Source organism: Tripterygium wilfordii, chromosome 21, assembly GCF_013401445.1.
Source record: "Tripterygium wilfordii isolate XIE 37 chromosome 21, ASM1340144v1, whole genome shotgun sequence".
Taxonomy (NCBI): domain Eukaryota; kingdom Viridiplantae; phylum Streptophyta; class Magnoliopsida; order Celastrales; family Celastraceae; genus Tripterygium; species Tripterygium wilfordii.
The window spans coordinates 15,238,060-15,250,809 of record NC_052252.1 but is presented as its reverse complement, the minus strand read 5'-3'; the positions used below and the strand labels follow the sequence as shown (position 1 = coordinate 15,250,809).

Genomic DNA, 12,750 nt, shown 5'->3' with positions numbered 1-12,750 from the left:
CTACAAAATTGAATATAAAAAAGGCTTGGAGAACCAAGGTGCTGATTCCTTATCTCGTGTGGTAGAATTCCAATTTTTATCAATTTCTTTGCCACATGCAGATTGGTGGTCACGGTTACAACAAGAGGTCCAGCAGGACTCTTTTTATGAGGAATTTAAGCATAAGAATCCAACTCAATCAGGTTATCAGATGCTTAAACGTGATGGTGTGTGGTTTAAGGGCGATAGAGTTTACTTGAGTCCCACCTCTGCTTTGATTTCCAAGATTCTGATGGATTGCCACTCCACCCCAACCGGAGGTCACTTTGGATATCATAAAACTCTCGGCCGTGTCAAGCAAAGTTTCTGGTGGCCCAACATGCGCCAGACCGTGAAGGAGTTCTTGCACCAGTGTGATGTTTGCCAGCGGAATAAGACTGACTGTATGCGGCCAGCCGGTTTGCTTCAGCCGTTACCGGTACCTCACCAAATATGGACCGAGATTTCCATGGATTTTATTGAAGGCTTACCATCCTCAAACGGGCACACTGTTATCATGGTCGTAGTTGATCGTCTGACCAAATATGCACACTTCATCGCCCTAAAACATCCATTTACCGCTATCACTGTGGCTAAGGCATTTGTTGCCCAGGTGATTCGTTTACATGGAATTCCAACATCTATTGTCAGTGATCGGGATCGAGTATTCATCAGCAATTTTTGGCGAACATTATTCCAGTTGCAGGGCACTCAATTACGTATGAGTTCCAGTTATCATCCCCAGTCGGACGGTCAAACCGAGGTTGTCAACCGCACCTTGGAACAATATCTTCGCTGCTTTGCTGGAGACCAGCCACGAAAATGGATTGAGTGGCTTCCTTGGGCCGAATTCAGCTACAACACTTCCACACATTCTTCAACTAAAATGACCCCTTTCGAAGCTGTGTATGGCATTCCTCCTCCAACCTTATTGTCTTATGTACCAGGTACTTCCCGTGTCCAGGCAGTGGATGAGTACTTGATCGACCGTGATGCCATCTTGCGAGAGCTGCGTCATAATCTGTTGGTAGCACAGGACCGGATGAAAAGCCAAGCAGACCAACATCGCAGAGAGGTTTCATTTTCTGTAGGGGATTATGTTTATTTAAAACTTCAACCTTACCGCCAAACTTCAGTGGCTTTTCGAGGATCCATGAAACTTTGTCCCCGATTCTTCGGACCCTACAAAATCCTGGAAAAGATGGGTTCAGTTGCCTATAAATTGGAGCTTCCACCGGGTTCCCAAATTCATAATGTTTTCCATGTCAGCTTGTTGCGGAAACATTTGGGGCCGGTTACTACTAGTACTCCTCACTTGCCCCCTGTCTCGGATACCTCCACCATCCTTCCACAACCAGAAGCAATCTTGGATCGCCGTGTCATTCGCAAGGGTCAATATCGTCCGAAGTCCGAAGTCTTGGTTAAATGGGTTGGGGCCCAAAAGGAGGACGCAACTTGGGAGAATGAGTGGCGTTTCACCAAGTCCTATCCTGATTTCATCCTTGCGGACAAGGATCCTTAAGTGTGGGGGAATGATATGTGCTACGTCCATGCAGAGTATGATATGGGCCACGTCCATGCAAGAGTCAAAGTAATGGAAGCAAGTTATGAAGCGGTTTCATGCAGTTATAGTTCAGTTATTATGCAGTTTATTATTTGTTTATTAATGTAGATAATGTACAGAGTTGGCAGTTCATTTAGTTATTTCTCTTGGTTGTATATATGCAGTAAAACAACTCAATGAAAGGCATGTTGATATTGCCACAAACTTCCTTTTTTTTCTTCTTCTTTTCTTCTCGGATTGCTAATCTTCTATAACCCAAAATTCTTCATAAAGTACGAACTAATGACGGGGTCAATGATTGTTAGGCATCTCACGTCGATTAGATATGAGAGTTCCATTCACTTGATAAAAGGTCTCCAACCTCGTAACACTTAAGAGCCCTTTTAGTGACAAAATCCACACGGGCTTTTGATCCAATGTGGGACAATACCTCAAATGTTCCTTGGGCCAACCTGTTTTCTTCGCTACCAATCATTCAAAGGGAAATTTTATTTGTACAACATTAAAATACTAATTTATACCACTTACTCAAATATTATAAATTTGCACTAAAATTTTATAAATTTACACACAAAATTTAATGAATAGACCAAAATGCTCTTGACTTGTAAAAATTATGTAAGATGCTGTTATGTTTACACACATTTTAACCAAAAACACACAATGGTCTCTTCCTCTCTCCCCTACCGATTTCAAGATTACAAGGAGGATTTCAATGAGAATTGGACACATGAATCTCAAACATCAAGATTAAGATATTAATCATCAAAAAAAGACACAAACTTAATGATGAAGAACAGTGATTTGACGTTAAAAACACAAACCCAATACAGATAAATATGCTAATTTATCTGGGTTGTAGCCAAAAACTGGATTGGGTCACAAAAGGGTGCTTGATTTTGAATTCAAGGAACTCAAAACCAAAGAGAGGAAAATAAATGATGAAGGAACACGTGCAGTATTACTATTACAATGCCATTATCGTATTCAAATAGTGATATAAAACACTGCCAGAGACAGTCGATTCACAATCGCGATCGACAGAGGCGACAGTCACGATAGACAAAGGCAACAGTAGCGATCTGGAGAAGGAAGAAGAAAGGCCAACCGGTGCGATTGATTGAGGCAATAGGTGCAACGGCGAAGGAAGCAGGAGACTTAGTTGGAGAACTTCGGTATAAACTTAGTACTTTTTAATTCAATATTTAAATATAAATTAATTTTTTATTTTTAGTTAAGGGTTAATATATCATTATATACATAATAAAAAATTAAAATATAATTATTATTTACTTATAGATAGGTTATTATGGCACAAAATTATAATTTTCTAACACATCCAAAAATTTGTGAAAAGCAAAATACAAAATCTAAACTGTAATAATTATGTTACAAGTTAGAACTTATATTCTTTACTTTCAATTACATAGCTATCAACGTCCAAGATAAATGGAAGATAAAAAAGTCATTTGCATATGTTTTGACATGGGCACATCCATCCCAATGACACATTTTACATTAGGAATGTCCTCGTTTTTCAACATCATATTTTTCATTATTACCATAGGTGTCTTTACTAACATAATGATTAAAATCACTATCATAAAAAAAAAAGTCACTAAAATCCAAATTTCTCGAGGCATAGGATATTCTCCAATCTCCACCACTGCTATCCTTAACACTATCTTTAGTAATTTTATTGTTTTTTTCAAAATCATCACCACCTAAATTGAAAAATATACACAAAAAAAAAAAAAAACAAACACATTTTGTAAAGTCGATACGAGTGTATAATCATAAAATTAGAAGATTGGACAATAAAATCGTACGATCTTATCAAAATACGACTTTTGAAATGATGCAAATCATTTTTCTTATAGATTTTGACAACTTGATTAGAACTACATTGGACTAAAAACACTCCAATACAGTGTACACACCCTAAGGATGGTGACTTAATAATGTGTAAACATCATGCTCTGTTTATAGACCCATTGTCATTTTACATTTTGTTGATATCGACAACAAACCTAGTCGTGCCCGAGTTGGTTGTGGAGCAACCATTCCAATTGGGATACTCAAGTTTCGCTCTACGCATTTATACTGGATTGAAGGTTGGTATTACAAAAAATAACTTATGGCGGCCGGCAGAAAAACAATTGGAACCCTGAAATTACTACAGCCGCACCGCGACACCCATTTGTAAATTGTAAAAACTAGAGAATGACATTAGCAGAACCACAGTTGTCAAATTAGTGACATCATTTTGTGCTTGAATGACTAAACCCCAGTTGCCAGTTGGTCATTAAAAAACGTTTAGATAACTTGGAAAGAAAATAAATGAAACAGAGACATTGCAAGTTGCAACGCGCGAACGTATGGGCGGTGGAGGTGTTTGACTGCCAGCATCGCTCGTTCTATTAGAAAAGCACTCGATCTTATCTTTTCCTCAATCCGGTGATGACGTTGATTTAAATTAGTTAATTAACGACAACTAGCTAAAAGTGCAAATATATTTATATATATATATATGGGTATATATAGGTGATGTTGCAGACAAAGAATCATATGACGCTTTCTCTGTTTTGTAATCGGTACCTGATTCGATCACATTCCAAGGTGCGTATTGAATCGATTGACTGATTTTCTTTTCATCTACTTTTTTTTTTCGGATTTCGGAGTCTTGATCTCTGAAATTGGAAACTTGAAGCAGATGGTGCTGAAGAAGAAGGAGAAGGAGAAAGCTTCGAAAATCGTCAGAAAGACGCATCGCAAATCCACTTCTCGGAGGAGGAAGAGGAGTCATAAGGTACTTCCTTTATTGCCCAAACCCAATTCATTTTTCTTATCAGTTTACACACTCGTTTATCTGACACTGATCGATTTCATGGTCAAAGGGTCTAAAACGCCTGGAAGGGGAGACAGCTGCCGTGAAAGCGAGCACGGCTTCTTTGGCAGGAGGCACAGAGAAGGTGCTGCAAGATCTCGGCGGGATTCTAACCGAGATAGAACAGGCGAGGGAGGTGAACAAGCACGTTATTGGACGGAACTTGCGCACCCACCAGATGCTCGACCTTATGCTTGCAATTCTCAATGGTCTGGTTCCCTTTTTCTTAACAATTTATTTATGCACTCTGCTTATGTATGTGCGCCTGCGTCTGTGTTTGTGTGTGTGTACTTTATATTGAACTGGAAATACTGCAAATGAGAGACGTGGAAACACGCTCGCGATCCATGGCAAGAAGCGCACCCACAAGGTGCTTGATATAATGCCTGTGAGTATTTCAACGGTTTGATTCGACTCCTAAACTTTGGTTTCCCCCATTAATTTACATGTCTGTATATATGTCTATGTTTACAGGCTTATGGGGTTTTAAAATTTAATTTATAATTGACAATATTCATCTCTTATTGCTAGTTAACTGATACTGTAGCTGTGGAAGGAGAGCAAGTATTGGCTGATTATGAAGTGCAGAAATAAATATAAAGAGGATGAATTCATGCATGATGTTGTTACTGTTATTGTTTTTGTTATAACAGTAATGTTTGTGATGTTACTGACCTACTGTTATGTTTTTTGTTATAACAGTAAGTCAGTAATGATTGTAAACATGGTGTCATGTAATTCAATCCTCTGTATTCTGTTATCTGTAATGTATGTTCTTGTATTGTATCTATGCATTTGTACTTTGTTTGTTATAACAGTAATGTTTGTGATGTTACTGACTTACTGTTATGTATTTTGTTATAACAGTAAGTCAGTAATGGTTGTAAACATGGTGTCATGTAATTCAATCCTCTGTATTCTGTAATGTATGTTCTTCTTGTTTTGTATCTATGCATTTGTACTTCATAATAAGTTTTCTTTTCTATCTTCTGGGCTTGTTTTGGTAGATTCAGTTTCTCTCTTTTTAGGCAAGAGGAATTGAACCCCTTAGATTTGACCAACGGTTGTTGAGACCTCTGCCATCTCTATTAGGTAGAAAACCCAGATTCTGTTTCTCAAAACAATGCACTGTGAATGCTGGGATGGTCGGGAAGTAAGTCTTGGCCTACTATTGCCCATCCCATCCAGCTATGCTAGTCCTTTCTTTCAACCGGAAGGAGATTAGTTGTAAGCCGTTTGGGAGGAGGAAGTCCTATCTTCAGTTAGGGTCCTAAGCTCAACAGAAAGAAAGTTCACTCGGGAAAGCGCGGATCTAGTTCAGGCTATGGTGAATGAATAAGTGAAAAAGGGGGCTCGGTGGGTGGTACCCGCCTAGTTGGATCAATGAAGCTGGTGCTAGCGTCAATACGGGCTGAATTCCCAAACCTCACAATCCCGCTTGCCTGAAAAAAGAAAAAGAAAAAGAAAAGACAATGTACTACACACTAAGGGGCAAAAAAAATCGGTTATGGATCGGACAATAGTACGTATTTACGAAATATTTATATGTCCGGACCCTATACCTTATTCCGGATTGGATTTCGGATGTATTTAATTAACCAAACCCGGTTTGGTTTAAATCCGGACAAGTCAATCGGAGAATAATCTACTCTGGGTTAGGATCTAGACAAATAAATCGGACAATATTTATGTGTTCACCCAGACCCTATTTTAAACCGGACAAAAAATTTGTACTTGGATCTGAATTTCGGACATATAACTTATGTCTAAAATTGATTTAATCCAGGCCAAACAAATTCGATCATCCATTCCGGACAGCATTTTGTCACCCCTAAATACACTCATAATTAATTAATTATGCTTTACACAACCCATTTTTAAAATACTGGTAAAGACCTTTAACCATCATCAAATGTACAAATTTCCTTATGGGTTTTTTTTCCCCCCTGAACTAAATGCTTACAGGTCCCTCCCAGATACCAAATTACATTCTCCTACTAATATTGCTAAGGAGATGTGATCTTAATAATTTTGATTGGTAAAAATTCAAATTCAGTTGTTGCACCTTGGAACTTTGGAATGAACCGAAAACCAGGAAAAATCCATGTATGAATTTCCGTCTTTCTTTCAGTTTTACAATGATAACCAATATTGTGTTGCACCATACATTCCTGAAACTAATGACCATAAAAAAAATGAGTGGAACTATTTGCACCCCACGAGATACTAAGGGCACCCTTTTTTATCACAAAAAACACAAATCTTATAACACCTCGTTTGTTCCTCTTCATCTTCATCTACCAACAATCCATCTGAGAAGATCAGCAAATCCACGTGCCTCCACCATTTCCTGCATGGATCTCCGGAAATCCAGGCTAGACAGAAGATCTTACACAAGAAATTAACAAAAAAAAAAGATGAGAAATCGTCGGATTTAGATGGATGTACATTTCTTCTCTTCTTTCTCCAAGTCGTTAGCGAGCTTATGCTCATGGAAGGCGTCTTCGAGCTCAGAGAGAGGATACATTAGAGGGACATACTTGCCACCAAACTTCCCAAACCACCCAAACGAATCGGGTCGCTACCACGTAGCTGGGTCAATCTGCTTCTTCTCCTCTATAGCTACACCCAAATCCCTGGTGAGCGTTCAAGAAATGGCAAATTTGGAAACTCTCTTGAACTTGAAGGGCAATTGAGAAGGTACGGAGTTGAAGGGCTTAGAGAGAGAGGTGCGACTAAACGGTTCTCGTCGCAGTGGTGGCGGCAGAGGTTTTCGCTTGGGGTTTATAAACATTGGAGTGTACTTAGTAAATTTTGGGGTGCAAATAATGTTAATTTGATTCAACCAGCGGGGAAGTACTGAAGATTTGTCAAATACTTTGATAGGTCTGAGCATGTATAACCATGACCGACAATGAAGACTAACTTGAATTCTGATCATCAAAAACTTGAATGAGCCCTAAACACTTGAGCTTAATTAAGCAGAAGCAATAATGAAGATGAACCATCAAGTAGCAAGAGAGAGCCTCAAACTTTTTATTAAATATATATCCAAATGACAACATTAAATTTTTGCATATACCCAAAGAGCGATGATCGAGGGATTCATTGTTAAAAAAAGTGGTCATGTTCTAAACTTTGACTCAACTACTTTGTGATCATGTGATACACATGAATCTGACAAATGACTTGTGTATAGATCCATACGTATGTGTTAAGGATAAACTTGTATAAGTCCCTCTCAATTAAAAAAACAAAATCCAAGTCAACAAACAACAACAAAACTTAATATCCCTCGCGCGAGAAAAGACGTGCAACAACTCAACTGACATTTAAGCAGACGTCCATCGCGCGAGAGCGATTCGAGTTCGCTCGATTGGCACAATTTGTTAAAGAAGCAACCACGCCCGACTTTATCATTATTTACCATTATCACTTGGGAATCATTAAAGCCAACGGTTCCTTCTCGTGCGTTCTCTTCACACACTGCACAAAAATTCAAACGAATCGCTTGGATATGGATGTCGGACGACGTCATAGTCTATCGTCTGATTTCTAACGTCTATATATAATAAGCTAAGAGCGCATTGTTTCGTCAATTCAATTTTATTTAGCAGAAGCATCTCGCGAGAGAAAGTGAGGAATCATGAATCGTCATATCTGGTTGACACGGCGTTCAAGAATCGTACGAGTCTCAATTTTTGTTTTTTCAATTGTATGATTTATTGTGATGTGCATGGGAGTGTTCGATTTTGACACTGATTTTCCAATTTTTTGTTCTTTGTAGAATAGGAAATTGGAGGTGAAGATTAGGGCAGGGATTAAGCGATTGAGGGAAGAGATGGCAGAGATTAGTGAGGAACAGAAATGCATTAGGGAGGGGCATAGACAAGTGAGGAAGAAGTTTGACAAAATCGAAGCAGAGCGTGAGCAATTGTGGAAGGAAACAAAATCAATACAAATGCAGAGTGCAGGCATACAAGTGCGTTTAGGTCTTATGGCTGGTATCGTGAAAGCAAGAGCTCAAAATGACTATGATTTGGCTGCTCAACTCACTCAGTCCCTCCGGTTACTTTCATTTCCCTCTCCTCTTTAAGTCTATTTGTTTATTCTTATGTTATGTTTAAATGTGTGCATGGCCAAAAATGACGCTATTGTTCCTGCTATTAAAGAAACAATAGGTTTAGGGGTTTAGTTCTTGTATATATGAGTTAGTGACAAAAAAAAAAAAAAGATTATATGACTGCGTGCGAAGACAGCATTAGAATATTGAAAAGATTCATCCTTTACCTTATGATTGATAAAGAAAAAAAAAGCTTTGTAAGTTGGCAAGAGAAATAAGTGTTATGTATTAAGGATTGAGATTTTTTTTGTAAAAAAGAATGATACTAGGATAAGTTGGGTCAAAGTTCATCGCTTGATTACAAGGGTATTGTTTCAAATTGGAATCAAACTCAAAACCTTTTTGATGCAGCCTATAGTCTTTAATAAAATTTATGGCTGCTGAAGAAATTCTGGATTTTTTGGTGGTTCATTAAATAATTTTGGTTCATTGGGTCCTTTTGGTTTATGTAACCTCTTTGAGTCATGTGTTGGACATCTAAGGCCACCTCAGATTTTGTGTTGGCATTCAAGTGTCAGTTTTGACTCTTTTACTAGAAGTCTTTTTTAATCTCTGTAAAGAGAAAGAAGGGGGGAGTTTTTGAAGTGGTTCTTCTTCCACAAAATAGAGCTTGTTCTAGCTCCACCCCGGCTAGGGTTTTAACTTTTAACCACTGGAAATTTGGGTTTTGAGGAGTCAACCCTGCAGCTAATTCCGGTCCCTCCATCGCTGCGTTTCCGCGCGAGAGGTCAGCACCTAGCCGCTGTTTCTCTGCTATCCAAATTCTAATATTCTGATATTTTGTTTCATCAATAAAATCTTCTCTTCGTTGTTTCGGTTCACATCACCTTTCAAGTGCATGTTGTTTGGCTCCATAGAGATTTACCACTACGCTATCAGTCAAGTGGTTAATGATTCAGATCTTAGTAGCACTTTATATTTATATAGCAAGTTAAGGTATCTATAATTGTGAAGCGTATGAGGTCTATAACTGTGAAGCATATGAGGATCTTTAGTTAACATATAAAAAACTAAAGAATAATCGAAGTTCAACTTCAAGTTATTGAATTGTAAATGTAATTCATGAGTAAGAAAAGAAGAATAGTTTGCACTTTTAACTAAACAAAATTAGCTTTTGAATGGGCATACATAGTGCTGATGGCCATTTGTAAAGGTTTTTAAGGATAATGAAGAAGGATGCATTATGGTGCTTATAGTACTGAATCCGATCACTTATGGTTAATATCTTTTATTACACAATTAACACCTTTCTTTGTTTCTCTTGTGTTTCCAGTGATTTGTTGGCTAAGCAGAATGAGCAAATGCATTGAAGAATTCTACTGCAAAAAAAAACTGGACGTAACAAGGAGGACCAACTACATCAACTGAAATCAAATCAAACAACCAGTACTGTCACTTTTCTGCTTTCTTTCCCTTCGTTGTCTTCTTTCGTTTGTCGATAAGTCGTTGTGTTACCTATGTGACATGTAGTATGCGTATCCACATGGGTCTCTCTGTTTAGTGTTTACCCTCAAGCTTGATGTGTTAAAAAATTATGATTAATAAGTTGACTTCTCTTTCAAGTGTTTCCATATATTTCTTCATATTCTTTTTTTTGTCCTGATGAGTTTTTCTTTCTTCTTACTGTACATATTGTTGAAGTTTTTCTCTATCACCACTTGAGATTTGTTCTCCTTGTGAGTCTCATTGTTTTTTAATGCCACTAGCATTTGATATGTCAAACTGACTTTGTCTTTCTTGGAATTAATAAGCTAAAGCTTTAGCATTCCCTGTTGGTTTGTTTTTTTTATTCTGTTGCTAACTATTGACTTTGAATTCGTCTTGCTTGGATATAAAAGATAAAATGTGTAGATATTGGGTGGTGACTTCTTTCATGTTAGGCGCTCTACGCGTTGTGATAGAATATTTCTGGTGGAAATTCACCATGGCCAGTTGTTGTGTGTTTGTTTAGGAAGTTCCATGTTGACCTGAGTGAATGTCAACTAAATCTATACCTGTTCTACCATCTGGTTGTATCCGAGAATCCAGAGGTTCATTTCACATGATGTCACAGAAATTGACATTATGAACAATAATGCATTGTGTTTGACCGAGTCACAACTCACAACTACCATCTTAATGACTTTTCTTTCTTCTGATGATGTTGAAGTGAACTTTGTGAATGCACTGCAGTGATTTTTCACTCTTTGCCTGCCTGCCTAAAATCTTCTGTTGCTCATTCCAAGGTTTGAAATTTCAAATATCTCCAAATGTATCTATTAGAAACCAGGATACAGGATACCGATGCTTGATTCAACTTATTTGTGAAGATCAGCGTTACACTATACACAGACTTTCCTCAGAGTGCTCATCTTTCACCTTTGTGAAAGACACCATTTTCAGCTGATCTGAATCTCAGACACTGTGGTTTGGACATCTAGCATTTAGTGCATTGCAAGAATTTTCTTCTTTGTCCCCATAGCTAAAAACCTGAAGTGATAAAAAAGAAAAAAAAAAACAAAAAAAAAAACGTATTTTCCTTTAGCAAATACTCCTATTATTCAGTAGAATGTGTCTCTCAGAGACTCATTTTCATTTTCCCAAGAATTAGAATATAATGTTGAAGAGATGTATTTCAATGATTTCACCATGATTCACATTTACCAAATGAAGATAACAATTTTTTGTAATAAAAATTCATTGGGAAAGAGAGAGTACTAATTCTGGAAACTCATTAATTCTGACTCGTTATCTGCAAAAACAGAAGCACGCAGATGCAAATCTTGAAACTAATAATCAGCAAAACAATTACAATCAAAGATACAAACTTTTCTACTTTTTTTCTCTAAAGAATTCAAAAATAGGAAGTTTTGATTAAGAGAAAAACTTGAATGGATTAGACTGATGCAGAGAATCTGTGTCTTTGATTATAAGAGAGACAGAGAGAACACAGCAAAACAGAAAGAAAAACGCAAATTGCAGCAAAAGTGTGTCTCCCGCGCGACTTCAGCCCACCAAGTCAACGCTGCAGCCGCCACTGGTTTCGTCGAATTGGGTTGCCGGATCTGATGCTGGTTCGAGCGAGGAATTGATAGGTTGCCAATGCTACAGAAACTTGTGGTACCCAGAATCAAAAGTTTCCACACATTTGTGAGTCGGAGCTCTGTTCCATTCCTTCTGCTTCAAATTCCCAGACTTTTCCCGTGTACCTTCCCCCCCCCCCCCCCCCCCCAAAATTCTCTTCGCCACCAAAACATTCAGCTACATAATATCTGCACACGCACACAGAACCAGTCAACATACGTGCAAGAGGAGTAAAAGGAGAGGAAGATGAAACTAACCAGAGAGACTCTACAAGTTGAATCGCCCGAACAGAATTGCTTTCACCTCTTGCTTTTAAGATTCTGAACATTCAGATTTAGACGCACTTACGTGCGGTGGTGGCACTCTGCCTTGATACAAGCTCTGTTTCCTTTTTGAGTTGCTCAGGCTCTGATTGTCTTTTATCTTCATCATCTATATTGCATTTCAATTCCTCATTGATCTCTACCATCTCTGTCCTTCACCGATTCTATGCCCGCCTTTGTTTTCCGATTCAATTTTCCTTTGAATCAAAGGTTTTAACATAAACGGGGATGATAAATCTCTTTTGTTTCCCAGAAAATATGGAGCAACAAGATTACACGACCCATCAATTGTTAACAGACCAATGCATATATAATTCATTGTAGCATCACCGGAACAGGGTATTTACAGAATCTGCTTTTGGGTTTTGTTTTGCATTGAATTTAACTGACGGCTCTTCCCCTCAAAATTTGTGTGTTTGAGAGAAGGAATTGAATTGGAAAAGAAAGGCAGGCATGACGCGGTGAAGGTCAGAGATGGCAGAGATCAGTGAGGAACAGAAATGCTTCAAAGATGGCGAAACAATGAGAGCGTGAGCAACTCAAGAAAGAAAGAAACAGAGCTCATATCAAAGCGGAGTACACCATCCGGTTCGAGTCGGCTTTGTTTTGGAAGTGTGTGTTGGAGGTAGAAGGCAGACGTTTTTGGGTTCTTTATATAGAAATCTTGTCTGCGTCCGAGAGGAATAGTAGTGAGTGTAGGAGGAAAGGAATGTGGTTTCCGCGAATCAATGGTTTAAAAAAATCAAAGACGAGTGGAAGGAAGCGAAGCGAG

The 12,750-nt window shown here is 38.2% G+C and overlaps 2 protein-coding genes across 4 annotated transcripts; both read left to right on the top strand.

Annotated features, from left to right (window-relative positions):
• Positions 1–4,044: 4,044 nt before the first annotated feature.
• Positions 4,045–5,454, top strand: LOC119988377. 2 transcript variants are annotated; one of them, XM_038833396.1, is made up of 4 exons: positions 4,046–4,201; positions 4,296–4,391; positions 4,480–4,678; positions 5,001–5,454. In XM_038833396.1, the coding sequence occupies exons 1-4, from the start codon at positions 4,130–4,132 to the stop codon at positions 5,006–5,008; spliced, it is 375 nt and encodes a 124-aa protein (XP_038689324.1). In that variant the 5' UTR covers positions 4,046–4,129; the 3' UTR covers positions 5,009–5,454. The 2 variants fall into 2 exon arrangements, with proteins under 2 accessions (XP_038689323.1, XP_038689324.1); XM_038833395.1 differs by having other exon boundaries at positions 4,045–4,201; positions 4,480–5,454.
• Positions 5,455–7,902: 2,448 nt separating this feature from the next.
• LOC119987791 lies at positions 7,903–10,357 on the top strand. 2 transcript variants are annotated; one of them, XM_038832704.1, is made up of 4 exons: positions 7,903–8,154; positions 8,257–8,537; positions 9,866–9,917; positions 9,989–10,357. In XM_038832704.1, the coding sequence occupies exons 1-3, from the start codon at positions 8,116–8,118 to the stop codon at positions 9,900–9,902; spliced, it is 357 nt and encodes a 118-aa protein (XP_038688632.1). In that variant the 5' UTR covers positions 7,903–8,115; the 3' UTR covers positions 9,903–9,917; positions 9,989–10,357. The 2 variants fall into 2 exon arrangements, with proteins under 2 accessions (XP_038688632.1, XP_038688631.1); XM_038832703.1 differs by having other exon boundaries at positions 7,907–8,154; positions 9,866–10,357.
• Positions 10,358–12,750: the final 2,393 nt, after the last annotated feature.

Excerpts from the sequence above, each read along its gene's own strand:
- LOC119988377 (XM_038833395.1), top strand. The coding sequence starts at position 4,130 with ATGTTGCAGACAAAGAATCATATGACGCTTTCTCTGTTTTGTAATCGG. Across the intron at positions 4,202-4,295 it reads TGATTCGATCACATTCCAAG|ATGGTGCTGAAGAAGAAGGA; the intron begins GTGCGTATTGAA and ends AACTTGAAGCAG. Across the intron at positions 4,392-4,479 it reads GGAGGAAGAGGAGTCATAAG|GGTCTAAAACGCCTGGAAGG; the intron begins GTACTTCCTTTA and ends TCATGGTCAAAG.
- LOC119987791 (XM_038832704.1), top strand. The coding sequence starts at position 8,116 with ATGAATCGTCATATCTGGTTGACACGGCGTTCAAGAATC. Across the intron at positions 8,155-8,256 it reads TGACACGGCGTTCAAGAATC|AATAGGAAATTGGAGGTGAA; the intron begins GTACGAGTCTCA and ends TGTTCTTTGTAG. Across the intron at positions 8,538-9,865 it reads CAACTCACTCAGTCCCTCCG|TGATTTGTTGGCTAAGCAGA; the intron begins GTTACTTTCATT and ends TTGTGTTTCCAG.